This window comes from Thunnus maccoyii, chromosome 2 (genome assembly GCF_910596095.1).
Source record: "Thunnus maccoyii chromosome 2, fThuMac1.1, whole genome shotgun sequence".
NCBI lineage: Eukaryota > Metazoa > Chordata > Actinopteri > Scombriformes > Scombridae > Thunnus > Thunnus maccoyii.
This window is the reverse complement of record NC_056534.1, coordinates 14,139,686-14,154,043: the sequence shown is the minus strand read 5'-3', so window position 1 is coordinate 14,154,043 and position 14,358 is coordinate 14,139,686. Positions and strand designations below refer to the sequence as shown.

General features: G+C 43.3%; 1 protein-coding gene across 5 annotated transcripts in view; it reads right to left on the bottom strand.

Moving 5' to 3' along the window:
• znf827 (zinc finger protein 827) overlaps positions 1-14,358 on the bottom strand; it is a 68,810-nt gene that overhangs the window by 22,687 nt on the left and 31,765 nt on the right. For all 5 annotated transcript variants that reach the window (XM_042399750.1, XM_042399744.1, XM_042399728.1 and 2 more), the window contains one exon: positions 6,965-7,243. In XM_042399750.1, coding sequence (XP_042255684.1) covers positions 6,965-7,243 — 279 coding nt within the window. The remainder of the gene's footprint in view (positions 1-6,964; positions 7,244-14,358) is intronic.

Sequence of the window (14,358 nt, the reverse complement as noted above, 5' to 3'; positions counted from 1 at the left end):
GGGACCCTGCAGAGAGAGAGAGATCACATGACACAGAGAGAAAATATTTCATTGTAAACACACTGGAAGCATCACATCACAGCAGGCCAGATCAAAAGTCTACCTGTCACAAAATAAAAAATGAAAATATGGCCTCACTCCCACACTGATAATAGCTGTGGCTTATTGGTTGGGGTCATGACCTAATGTTCCGCAGCCATAAAAAGCAGCCCTCAGTCCGTCTGAATCAAGCGTGTGTGTGTATGTGTGTGTGTGTGTGTGTGTGTGTGTGTGTGTGCCTGCTCTGTGATACACCAGCTGCCATAAGGACACAGAATCAGGTCTGGAAGAATGTGTGATGTGTTTGTGTGTGCAAAAGTGCTTTTACCCCATTTCAATAAATATTACGGCTTTGTTGTGTCTAGGAAACCTACTTATAAAAGTATTATTTCAGTACAAAATGTTTAATTTGTTGTTTTTTTTCCACACAATTTGTCCTACATTTATCTAAACATTAATCTTGTGTTAATGTACACAAGTCCTCAGCAGAGTTTAGCTCGGTCTGCTCCTGCCTGAACTCGAGGTTTTAATGGGCAGGATAAACCTGACATGATCCATTTTAAATAACATTAATATTATTTAATTTAACAACAACATCTAGAGAGGAGAGCACGCATACACAGAAATACTTGAGATTAATTTGTCATATCTTGGGTATTCTACTTAAATCCACTTTCGCAGAACCTTAACAACAACGTTCCTGCGAGCATTCTTGCTTTTCCCGAAGGTTTCAACTTTTGAGTTAGTTAAACCTTTTGCTAATTTGAGAGCAGGTGTGGCAATTAAATGCAATGTATTTTTTGCAGACACTAACACCTTTAATTAAAATTGAATCAATTTGCATCTTTGTTGTATTGGTTGTTGCTGTTGGTTACTAAGAGTTTGGATTTAGTTTCAGTGCTCAAGCTTTATATCTTTGCTTAGATAAATTGATACAAAGGTCCTATTCGTGAAGCACTGCAGGGGCTTCAGCAATAATGACAAACTCTTAGATGGTAAGTCTGTGTGGATTGTCAAAATGTCACCCTCGACGAAGTAAAAGGATGCAAATGAAAGCTCGTATTAGCTCCGTTAGGTATGTCACCGCAACCATGTTGCATACTTTCACGATGTGTGTATGCCAAGTTACTATAAATGCACTATACATACCTTGTTCCCTCTGACACAGCACTACTCTGGTTTTGAGTCAGAATGGAAGTGACTGGGGTTTGTGCGATGTTCTGTTTTTAGTGATCAACTTTGACCTCAAGTGTCTACTTGAATCTGTGTGGACGTGACAGCCTAAACAAATTCACTTAGGAGTATACTGTACAGTAAGCACAGACCCAGGACAGATTTGTAACTGCACTTAGATAAAAACTGTCACAAACCATTAATGATTTAATACATGCAAAGTCAATTTACTGCAGCGCTTTGATGCGTCAACAGTATAGGAACAAAAACCTGGACAGACGGTGAAGTGTGGGAGACAGACAGAGGGAAGGGTAAAGAGAGGGAAAACATTGTCAAACAGTGCCAGAAAAAGAACACCTGAGGGTAAGAGAGGAAAGAAGAAAGTGGAATGAGAGAGAGAAGAGCTGGGGGTGGACAGAGGGATGAGGAATGGCTAGAGCATAAATGACAACCTCTCCACCTCTCCCCCTCCCGTTATCCTAGTCTACCCTTCTCCCCTGCTCTGTTATTCCACATCTCTCCATCCCTGCCCCCATCCCTCTCTCTCTCAATCTCTCTATTCTCCTGCTCTCTAGCTGACCTGCTCAGACAGGGGTGAAGAGTTCAGGCGCTTCAAAGGCTGCAGTGTGGAGACTGCATGTCATGTGGGAGCCACAGCAGCCTTGCCTGCAGCCTTCACAGACAGCTGCTGCTACAATTGATCCTCGACCAGCTAGCTCTCAGTAGTTCAGCCTTCCAACGATCACAAACTGCAGCAATATCTGACTCTGGAACAGCGTGCTTGATAAACTGCCCATAAAGAGCCAGATATGGCCCTTATAAAGTGGTCCTAAACAAAAACATTTGGCACAAATAGCAGCTCATACAAGGCTAGTAAGGCTTTATCAAATAAGGTCAAGACAAAAGAAGACAGTTGGTTGCCTCAGTGATTCTGTCAATCACTTAAATATATATATATATATATATGACTAGCTATCCAGGAGACAAGCACATACAGTATATCAAGGAGCAAAAGGATGCATTTCTGTGAAGAGCTCTATAGGCAGTGATGAGGAGCGAGTAAGACAGAAAGACAAATATGGAGGTAGGGAGGGTGGGAGTGAGAGAGGTCAGTGAGCGGCCACACTGAGGGGGCATGGTGAGGACACCAGGAGCAGATTACAGAAAGTAATACTTTACAGTAATGCCAGTGTTGTGAATTAAAATGGTCAGTTGCTTACACAGTATGCTGTGATAAGCTTTATTGCATAAATGGTGAATTCCTTTCATGTGAGGGGAAAGATAAATTATGAGCATTACACTGATTCGCTAACTAAAGAGGGGTGAACGCGATGTAGGTGAAAGCAAGGCTTCCCATATTATTCAAACCGTTACAGTCATTATAATAAAAGATTCAATCATTTTCTTTGTCACAAAACAGTTAGTGACTAGCGCTACCGATGCTAAGACAAGCTGGTGTTTTCCCTAACCTTCACCTGTGTTTTATTGTCCATCATGCGAAGGCTGGAGGAGTAGTATGAACTCATGTAAGCTCCAAATAAATGAAGCAGTGTGAGGGAAGGTGATGGCAGGTTTAGTGAAAATTGGCTCTTAAAAATTATACTGAGAATCGGTGTCAGAGGACCAGGTCCGTTGGTGCTGGTGATTCAATCATCAAGCGCGATGAAAGTGTGTGGAAATATGTAGCAATTACATAATAATGCTGAATAATGTAAATAAAAACATTCTACACCCGATAGACACATGCTGTAGATAAAACACACATTTAAAAATCGATAAGCCAGTCCTGCAGTGAGCTATGGATTAACGATAGGTGAGGTGATACTGACTTGTATGTCCATCCACAAGAGCTTTTATCTTCAATTGACTAAATTCCTACAAATACCTAAGTGGCAGTAGGACAGATACAGTATGCACTCTGCAACTTTATCTGTTGCATTTTAATGAATGCATTTTAATAGCAGTATGGAGTGGTGCAGCAGAGTTACAACTGTAAGAGTTTAAGTTACATTTTAAAGTGGTAAGAAGGAGTCATCTTTGTTGGAATCCCTCTGAATCATAAACACTGAACTGTCAGTTTATCCAGTCGGCAGTGACAACATTCAATATCCACGCTGCAGGCCTACAACATGTGGTTGGTCAGTCAGTTTGGCTCCTACAGGAGATGAAATTATGTCATGTATATTTATGGGAGGTCAGCTGATGTTGGCATCCTTTGATTTAAAAAAAAAAAAAAAAAAAAAGGAGATTTCAGATGTGTCCATTGCTGCTCTAACTACCAGTGTCTCTGGTAATAAACACCCATTGTCCAGCTAATTGCTTTGCCACAGTGACAAAACCAAAACAATACAGTTTCATATTAAACAATAGGCATCCACTATCACAAGAGTTGTCTGACCTAATCAGAGATAACCATCAATGAATACTGAGCCTTCATTTGAATGGTAGCCAGAAAACACTTCAATGGGACGCTCGTGTTTCTCTGTTTCTTCTAGATGTGCAAGCAGGTTATTGTTTGCTTTATTATTAACAAAAAGAACCTGATAAGCTACAAAATTGTTGCTGTTACTTTGGTTTGGAGTTTTTCTGCCCCTTAAGTCAAAATAGCTTAATGCAACTTTTATTAGCAAGGTAACAAGCGCTGTAGAAGGGCCTGTAAAATGTCCTCAGAGATGGAGGGCCTGTTCCTAAGGAATGAGGAATGAGTTAAGCGAGTACAAAGTGTGATTTCACACCTATAGTGGTGGTGGCTGGATGGTGAGTGGGTGGCACGGCTGTTACCCACACGATGCCAGTCTGCCAGGGCACCACCTAGGACCCTGTACCCCCCCTTCCCCCTCCCTTCCTGTGACGCCATGTTCCCCTTGCCCTGCAACACCAGCGCCCATCTGCTAGTACACGTTAGCCGCTGGCGCCAGGGACTATTTAGCCCGGCGTAATTAGCCCCCAGACACCAGCAGCCTGGTTTTAAGCAGATGTGGGGGAGGTAGCGCTAGCAAGGCGACTCAACGTGACCAACCAATGTTTGATAAGAAAGAGAGGAGCGAGGGGGGGGGTGGGGGAGGAGGGAGAAGTGAAGGAGTGACCTAGTTAAAGGAATGATGCAACTCATGTTACAGCACAATGGACAGTAATGATGACAACCCCACTTGCTCCAACTGTCCAAAGCCATGGTCGAGGAAGGATGAGTACAAGAAATTTAATTAGGCTGTGTCCATTTGCGGTAGTGACACTACAGTAAGAATGAGGAAATAAGCATGTAATAACAGACAAATAGTGATGTTCTGAACAAAGAGCACGCTTAGCCTAAACTCCCCAATGTGATTTCCCTATTTAAGCATCCTTATTGGGTTATTGTGTTCTGGGGCCGACCTTTATCAGGGGACAGAGAAAGGTTACAGTGTAAATGCCCTTGAACCTCATGACTGTAATCACACGTGACTGTAACGGCAATGACCTTTCCCCAGCTCTCTCCTTTCCTCCTCGCCATCTTTTCTCCCCCCCCCACCCCCCGGGTCATTTGAGGGTCCAGACTCTTGTCAAGGCTGTCACTCTAGACAGCCCTCTCCATCTACCGCCCCCGCTGTTGCCATGGCAATGGACGGCACTGCGCTCTGAGGACTGTGTGAGGGGGCAGAGGGAGCCAGTGGACGGATGAACGCTGCAGCATCTCTCCCTAACCTAGGTCAACCTTGCAGAGCTAGTGTAAGTGATGGGAGGGGATAAACACTGGCCATGCTGCTTGTGATCCAAATAAACTGGCAGGATAACATCAGTGCAGGGATTGGAAACAGCAGAAATGACAGGAGAGAAAGACGTAGAACTGATAAAACAAAGAACATAGGTGGAGGCAGTACAGTAGAGGAATTATATACTGCCCACATCATTCTCTGTTTCTCTCTCTGATTTACAAAGGCTAATTATCTTAAATTAGGTTTTTTTTTTCCCCTGTTGTTTTAGAGTAGTAATCATGTCATCTTTGTCTTCCTCAAACCTGCGCACAAAAGCACATGCACACACACAGGGAAACGTGACCTGGGGGCAGGCAGTGGAGCAGCACACGTGTAGTACCACAGAGCTCCCAGCCAGCATGAGTCACTCTGAACACCAGTCGACCCAGAGAGAACAATGGCAACCGGTGTGTGAGGTGTCTGTCAAGCACGCACACACTGGCACAGGATGAAGAGCTGTGGATAGAGCAACGCCCCACTGCGCCACCATCAGACTGCCATTTGCTTTGTGTTTCTTTTTCTTTTTTTTTTTTTTTTTTTAACAGTATGTGTCACATTGTAAATTTTATGGCTGATCAATTCCAGCATACTAAAAATTCCAATGTTGAAACCAGGCTGTTATTTCGTTTTTCTTGAACAGATAAGGCAGTTCAGAGGATCTGCTAGGTGAAGCCATTCTGGTGCTACACAAAGTATCTAATATAATAACTATCATCTGAAAAATATTTGTTAATTCGTGTATTGATTTTCGGTATTTAATCGGGAAATAAACAGTTTTCTGAATATGAAGTAACTGTGGAAACTAGCTCTGTTGGTACATACTGATACATACTCCAGCAAATTGCATTCTTGATTGCCTGTGAGACGCTCTCCAGCAGCCCACAGCGGACAAACACCTGTCCAAAACACACTCGAACTAGACCTGACATTCAATAGTCATTTTGGATGGAGTCAAAAATAAGCAGCAGCTTGAAACTCGATTTAGCAGCGACGCAAAGTGTGTAATAATTGAAAAACAAAAATTAACATTTACATAATGCTAAGTACAGTAGCACACGCAATGTGTGGCAAAACAATGAACAAAGCTGGAGTCCCTGCCTAAGGTCTTGTTACCGACTTCTTTTGAGAGCTCAAACTAAAAGATGTGCAGTAAAGGCTAATTCATCACCGCATCTCTTCACTGAATTATTCCAGAGTTGTACACACAGGTTGAGACGTGGGTGCGTGTCAAAAATCTTACTGTTTTACCGTCTATCACAGAACAAAAGGCAAGTCATAGTTGAGTTTTAGGTTCAATAAAGCAAGCGGATCCAGCATATCATCTGCTAATTGTTTGGCAGGGAGAGGGACTTCAGAAGCGAAAACAATCAACTGCCCAAAATAAATCTACCCTTCGTTGCCCAAAAGTCGGAAACACCCGATACGGAGAAGGGTAGAAAGAAAATAAAGGATCAAGACAAGTGACCTGAATATCATCTCAGTGGATACAAAGGCTTTGCAGCCACAATCTAGAGCAGAGGCCACAAAGAAACAAAGACCATTTCACCACATATGCTTCTCCCCCACCTTTGAGAAGCCCCCAATTTTAGCTCGGTTAGGTATACTATGGTGGAAAACAACAGAACTCTTTTATAGCGGTCAGTGGCATAACTTTTGGCCTGCAGCTAACCTTCTGAGCTGCTACCGGCTGATCTGAAACTGAAACTACCAACCAGCACAACAATTATTAATAACACAGAACATGTCCACTGTCTCCAACAAATACTTTTTATAAAAATAACTTTTATATATTCATGTATGAATTTGCATGAACTGTTTTCCACATATTTAAGAAATAGCAGTATCGGCATCCGATACATACACATTTTCAAGATCACAGATGAACTGTTCTTCTTAGATTTAGAGGAGTTACAGAATTGCAGTGGACTGTTTTTACGGGTCATTCTGAGAACTATAAAGCTCATTAGCATTTCCCCCTTATTGCAAGCATGCAAAGATCTATAGATGTGTACACATCCTACCTGAAAGCTTCATCAGCAGCTCAGAGGCCACCTTAACATTGATATCCTGGCTCAGCAAGCTGTTCTTAGCCGTGGGGCTTCCTTCCCTTGGTTTCAGTGGCCCTGGGCGCTCTGCGGCTGCTGTAGCCCCCGTTGGCCCGTCCTGGCAGAATGTCACAGGGAAGCTGGGCTGGGCCTGGCTCTGAGACTGGGAGGCTGGTCTGGGGCTCAATGCTTCCTCCACTTTGGGCTCTTCCTTTAAGTGGAATGGAGATTTCAACGTCTCCCTCTGGTTGGCCGCTGTAGCAAGAAAGACAGAAAAAGATCGAAGGAGTGAGAAGAAATTGAGAAAGAATTTGAGACCAAATACTGGTTGTGACCAAACAAGTGTGGTTTGTTGAGTATTTTGAAATTTTAAAAAGTTAAAAGGTGTATGATAATTTAATCCAGCAATAACAAGAGCAAAAGGGGTAAGGTCTCTAAAACCTGTATGCACCCAAGGGTCACACATCTATCAAAAATTCAGTGTGGTGCAAAGTGATTTACAAAGACAATTTACAGTGTAGTGTAATATCCAACAAAGACATTATTTCACATTTCTCTCAAGCAAACGTCAAAAGATACAACGTATAATACAAGAAAGAAAACTGAACATAACACCAAGTGGCCAGTTGTGGATTTTTCACAGTCCTATCACTCCGACAGACACCACAGTTGGGGAGCTGTGGGACAAAACAGAGGGTGCAACCTCATGACTGTCCTTCTCTCTCAGTCTTCAGAGCATCCACAATAAATTCCCAACTCTTCTCCTCCGTCTTTTCTCTTTCACACTTGATTTTTTTTGTAGACTTTATTCTCAGCCGCTTTCCACTTAAAGTCAGGCTTCTTTATCCTTTCCTTTGCCTTTGACATCGTTTGAATTCTCCTCAGACGTGAGGACATGAAATAATTCCTGTACTTCTGTAGATTGTGATAACAATCAGCTGAAGCCTTATCTGCCATCTCTGCAGAATGTAGCCTAGGTTAGGGAATGAACTGTCACATGGATCCCTCTGCTCTAAAGTCATCTTCAAGAGAAACTGGGCCACATCTAATCCGCCTTAGATGAATAATTAATAATTAGACATGGAGCAACTTCCGATAGCCGCCAAGAAAAGAACAGCGGGGCAAGCGGCTCTCTGTGTCCCTCGTCACGTTCCTCTACACTCTGTACCAAAACGAAGGTTTACCTAGGCTACAGCTTACAACATTGTTGAAATTTAAAAATGGCCATAATCACTCAGAAAAGCTGTTTTTAGAAATATACAGTATGTCTGTGCATAGTCACTTGATACCCTAGTTTCATTCAGTGCACTACAGGAACTGTGAGGAATGTTTAAGTACAGAATTCACTATTGTAACCTGATATACTACAGGTGCACCACAGTGTTTTTAAGGTAGTGGATGTTGATGGGTGTTGGCAGTACTGATCCAAATATTTGAAACTTGAAACCATTACATGAATGTGTGTCCATTACTTTTAACTTGTTGAAAGAATATAAACATTTTCTTTCGTTGTATAAGTAAATCATTTTGTTTTTTGGACTAGATAGTTAATTAGATGACGATTATGGTCACCAGCTGAGGAAGGAAGTGGAGAAGCTGCGATTATTTGTAACAAACATGAAGCTTGTAGGGAGTGTGGGTAGGACGGTGAAACGCAAGTCTGTGACCTAAAGTTATTCTCTGCAATGTTGCTGTGTTTCAGTTTTGTTTAAAGTGATGGATTGATGCGACAGTATGTCACTGTGGCGTTGTGTTTTTCATGCGAGAGTCAGGATGCAGAACCCCGTTGCTGTGACAAAGTTTATGGGGGCAGACCACCACATATGTTTATTGGTCATCTCTGACACACTGGATGTGGAGAACGTTGCTTTCTACATTTTTATTGTCTTTGTTCCATTTTGGAAATATCCCCCATCTGAGAGATATTTTTCCTCACAGCAAAATGTCTGTAATATGATGTCACTGTAATGCAGTGTTGGTAAAGTGTTCTGAAGCAGGCAAATTCATTTGTGGATGCTGCAACAGACACCAAAGTTTGGGAGCTCCTACAAAGCTACAAAGTACTGATGCACCTCTGTAATCAACCTATTACTTTTAATTCAGAAATTAATATTTTTACTTTTTAAAATGTATTCAATTTTTTTTTTTTAACTCAAACAGTGGTGCAGCACCAACAAACACATCCACACATCTATCAACACAACCCTTAACCTGTACAGATTTCAAATAATCTGTACACCCTAACATGTACAGTCAATCTGTCTCTCTCTCTCTCACACACGCACACACACACACACACACACACACACACACACACACAGGGCATGAATATAAGAGAGGCTATCACTCTTGGGCAGACTGCTGTCCAGTCTCCTCTGGCCCCAGCAGAGATCTGCTCCTCTTCTCACCCTACCGTCTCACCTAACATCTCTAACCGCCACAGGCCCGCCGCCCCCTGCCCGCATCATCAATCTGTGCCGGCTCCGGCCCCTCTGATTAATGATGATCTATGCCGGAGGGATAGAGGGCTCGGGGACAGGGGATACAGGGCAGGGAAAGGGGACAGGTGCTGGTGTTTTGACCACCCATGTGGTGCCATGATGCCACAGTGCCACACCATGGCGGACCAGGGCTGTAGTTCAAGAAGGGGAGAAGGAGGAGGTTGAGTGGTAGGGGGGAGGAGGGGGGGAGGAGGGGGTGGATGGTGACCTTCAAGTTCAGGGGCAGTGGCGCAGGGTCACACGCGGCACCAGCTGGAAATGTCACACCGTCAGATGTCAGCGGGCAGGCTAAGTATAACCTGGTCAGCACCTGGAAGGACGTCCTCTAATTAGAAGCGTGTTGGGCCATGTCGGATCAGACAGGGACAGCACACTTGGTCACCACTTTACAAACACACATAAAAAATACACTATCACATTTACCCGCGCAGACACATACCTAACTATATCTTCAGAAGAGGCTTTACTTTGTGTTGTCGCAACAATACGCGTGCTGTGTCATGCTGCATGCCAACCGTATGCAAAAGCTGTGCTGCACATTAGCCGCAGACAAACACAGACTCAACACAAACTTCAAATTCTCCTCTGTGGCCTCATGAGAACAAAAACAACCCCAGGACTTTCACTCACACACAAAGTCACACCACTCCAGTGACCTTTTGGATTGTCGCTATAAATAGAGTGTATTTCCACTCAGAATCTATGTTACAGAACCCAATGAATTATTTAGTAGCCTAATCCAATGGGCAAGTTTTTTATTCCTTCAAGCTGATGCGTCAATAACAAAAAGCCAGAGCACAGTACCAAAAGGAACAATTCAGCCTACAATGCCAAGCTTACACTTTAGCCTTTTGTCCGTCAGAATTTCACAATCACAATAGCATGATGAGCGTCCAGACTCTGGCACATCATCTTGTGAAGTGAACACAGATCTGAGGAGGAGATGGGCATCTCTGGGTGACTGGGCATCTCTTCTGTGCACTTCCTGCCTGTGTGCGTACGTACCCAGGCTGATTTCAGCTCCCTGTGCATGATACTGTAAGGCTGGTTCTAGCTCAGGGTTGACGATGCTATCAGTTTGTCTCCATGTTATCACACCCTTCTGACACCTGCCACCAACGCTACTTACATCGCCGTTCTTTTCCCTGTCCCCCCCCCCCCCCCCCCCCCTCGCCACGCTTCTCTCTCGCGCCTCATCCGTCTCGCTGCCAGGCGCTTGTCCACTCCGCCTCACCTCTCGCTCCGTGGCCAGGGCTTCCGTCAAATAACTTCATTAGCTTTCCACCTCTGTCACGCCGGCCTGCTCCCCCTCTGACAATTGGCTGCTGTTTTCTCCCAGAGAAAAAAAGCAGCACAGAGCTACATGGGGCAGGTTGAGAACCCAACAAAAGCTGACAGTGTGCTAGACACTGCACAGTGATACTGATGGCTGCAGCGGGGATGTATGGACCAGAGGTCACACACAAAAGGCCTTCCTGTATCTGCTCATGCAGAGCTGGAAAGCAAGGGACATGCAGATTTAATCTAGATGTTCACAAAGAAAGTAAAGACGAGACCACTCCGAATTCTGAATATTCTTTGACAACTTAGAATGACTAAAAGATGGTACAACAAAGCCCAAGAATATCTATAATTGAACATACAAATGATGCATTAATGGTGATTTCAAATGCAATGAGGCTAAACTAATGTCTGTGTGGAGAGAAAAAAAAAAAAAAAAAATCAGTGTTCACCAAAATCCTTCAAGGTTTTCAATGTATAACGTTAAAATTCTGCCTGTGGATCATCTCACTGTAGCAAAGCAGTGCATGCAAGATACTCTCCTAGGAAAAAGATAAATAAGACAACTGCAGAAGCATCATGACAGATGCAACACCTCCCACAACCCCCTGCATGCCAATTATTCACACCCAGCCAGGGTCAAGCTCGTTGTGCCTGTGTCACCGCAGCGGGGGATGGGGGGGTTGGTGTTTGGAGGGTGTGTAGTGCCCACTGTCATTATTAACTCAGGGTCCACTGGGCACAGGGTAGGGGCTGTGCATTTCAAAGTGCCTCGGTGGCTTTCATCTCTGAATCAAAATGTGGATCACACTGGATAGCTAACGGTTGTGTCAGCGTGCAAGGATAAAAATCAAAGGGTATCAGTATAACACTCAATGGAAAGCAGGACAGCCCAAAAATGATATGCTTATTATGTCAGAGGTCAGGAAGAGTTCACTGGCTTTTTATGCCTGGGGAACTCAATGCAACTCCCTCTTTGCCTAGTTCTCCCTCTCCCTCACTTGCTGTCACTTCATATGTCTCTTTTTTTTTCATCTTTCCCTCTCCAGCTTTTTATATGTCCACCCCCCCCCCCTTCGCAGGCCTTGTGGGATTGAGGCACTGAGACAGCAGTGTAAAAGCAGGAGGGATGAGCTGCTCGTGTACACACTCAATCTGGGTTGTCAGGGAGGTCAAAAGAAATAGAGTCTAAAGGTCCCAGGAGGAACTTCCTCACCTCTCCCTCCCTGGCTGCTCCGTGGCATGGGTAAGTCTCACAAAGATCTGAGCCCACTTCCTCTCAGTTTCATAACCTTCTATCTTTAACTCCACCCCCAACAAAGGGAGAACTTTGTGATCAAAGGACCAGTATTCATTAAAACCCATCATCATGCATTCGAGTTCAACATCCTCTTGTCCTGTCTTTTTATATCCTCCCTAATTCTCCTTGAATGATGCCCTGACTAAGATGTCCGCCACTTGACACTGGACTGACATTGCGAGGAGCCATCTTGGCTCCTCCGGGAGTTGCCTGAGCTTGATTGTGCAGTCTGGAAGTGAAGTGCAACTGGCACCCAGGGGGCATCCATGTGGAGCCAGGGCGTGCGAGATCGAGGGGGAGTTAACTAAGCCGGCCCAGTCCCCGTGCATCCTGGCGGGGTCACAGGATGGCGCTGAGGGTGCTAATCATTTCAAATTATGAATTCCTTTTTAATTATGAATTATGCATAAATTTTTAATTAATCTAATGTTCCCAGGGTTTTTTCCTCCCATCCTCGCTCAAGATCTCAATCTAATTACACAGCATTAAGTGGAAGAGTGGCAGCCGTAGCCTCGACCCCGGTGCTGAACCTCGGTCAACCTTTTTCCATCAATCTTGCCATTGTCGCCAAAGCTCATCCTTTGATATTTTGCAACATGGTGAAATGCATCTAAACATGGTCCGGACCTAGTATACCTTAGAGCAGCATGTTCTGTTAAGCTTGTTTAAACAATGCTGTATCATTATGTTATAAAACTTCACATCACATTGCAACTTTACCAAAAGGTAGGAAATATTACATGATAAAGTTTGAGTCTTAAACTGCTGCATGATTAGAAAATATCACCATCATTGCTGCTACTATTTGTCATAGGTCTTGGGGTGCAGACAACCAGGTACACAGTAGGTTTAGTTTACAATATAACAAAAAAAAACAAAAAAAACTGACTGCTCCATTTTCAGACAAGGCTTTCCAACAAAGTAAGGTAGCTCCCTGTAAACAATCATGTCTCTTACCATTTTTAGTTGATCTCAACACCTTTAGAATTAAATTTCTCACCATTGTCAGTCTTTATAATACCTGCACACACCCACACACACACACACACACACACACACACACACACACATATAGAATTGTTAGCAGGAGGGAAGATGCCTAGAGGTTACAGATCTTGGAATCACCTAACAACTTCAATATGTGGGTGAGGAAAATTAATCCCTGAACAACTATTGTCGAGGTGCCCTTGAGCAAATCATTTAGTCCCCCACTGCTTCAGAGGAGCTAATCTGTGGCCAACAGCAGAGGACTGAGGGTGTGCTATTGGGCAATACTCAAGTGTAATTTTAGAGCTGTGTATAAAAGAAGCGAGAAAAAAAAGGAGCAGCCTGGATAAATAACTCTGATATATAATTTGAGTATTGTAATGAATATCAGTTAGCAAACAAAATATAGCTCAAAACAGACTATTTATTCATTAGATTAGATTTGAGCATACTGTCTGATTTAGGTCATGACTTCAGTGCTGGGCAGTGGTACTTCAGTTGATTTTCATGTGCGTGGTTTACTTGGTTGCTACTAATCATGAAGGTGCACAAAAACTGCATGAGGTGCACTTTAACTGATGAAAATCAAAACAAAACAAAAAAAAATCATGTCTGGCAAAGCAATGTTTAGAGCCTCAGAAACCTTAGTTTTTAAAAAAAAAAAAAAAAAAAAAAGAAGAAGAAAAAAGCTTGGAATCTGTGTTTAAGCAAAGAATATCTCCTCTCTTTTGCTTAGCAGAGGTAGCATGACACAAGAAGGCTGCCAGTAAATCAGTGTGATGTGCTGAGTGCAACAGATGCCTTGTGTATCCCCAATTTGTACGTGGATTGGGCCTAGATCACTAAGACATCTTTTAGAAACTAGATTTGTAAAAATCAGATCTCATAGGTGACGTCTTTCCTGTGTTTTTCCCCAATTCTGCATCAGCTGGGCGGGGTTTTTTTTATCCAGGGTTTATGGGAATATTTCAAGCCTTAGTATCTGTTTTCAAGAGAAATGAGCTGTTGTCCCAAATAATATATACAGTATGTGTACCAGCAAATACAAAGTAAGTAGGTGCTATTTGTGACTGTACACACCAGAGTGCTGATTGCACATGATAAAACTTTTATACATACAAAAAGGCAACATTCCTGTGTCTGTGTGAGTTTTGAATTCTTTGGATGTTGTCCTGACCAGTTTAAAGAAATATGGTGCTTAAATGCACAGACACGGCCTACATTTCTACCATACGCATGGGAAAGACACAGAAACCGAGGTTGAGAATAAACATATGTACAAGTGAAGACATGCCTGACAT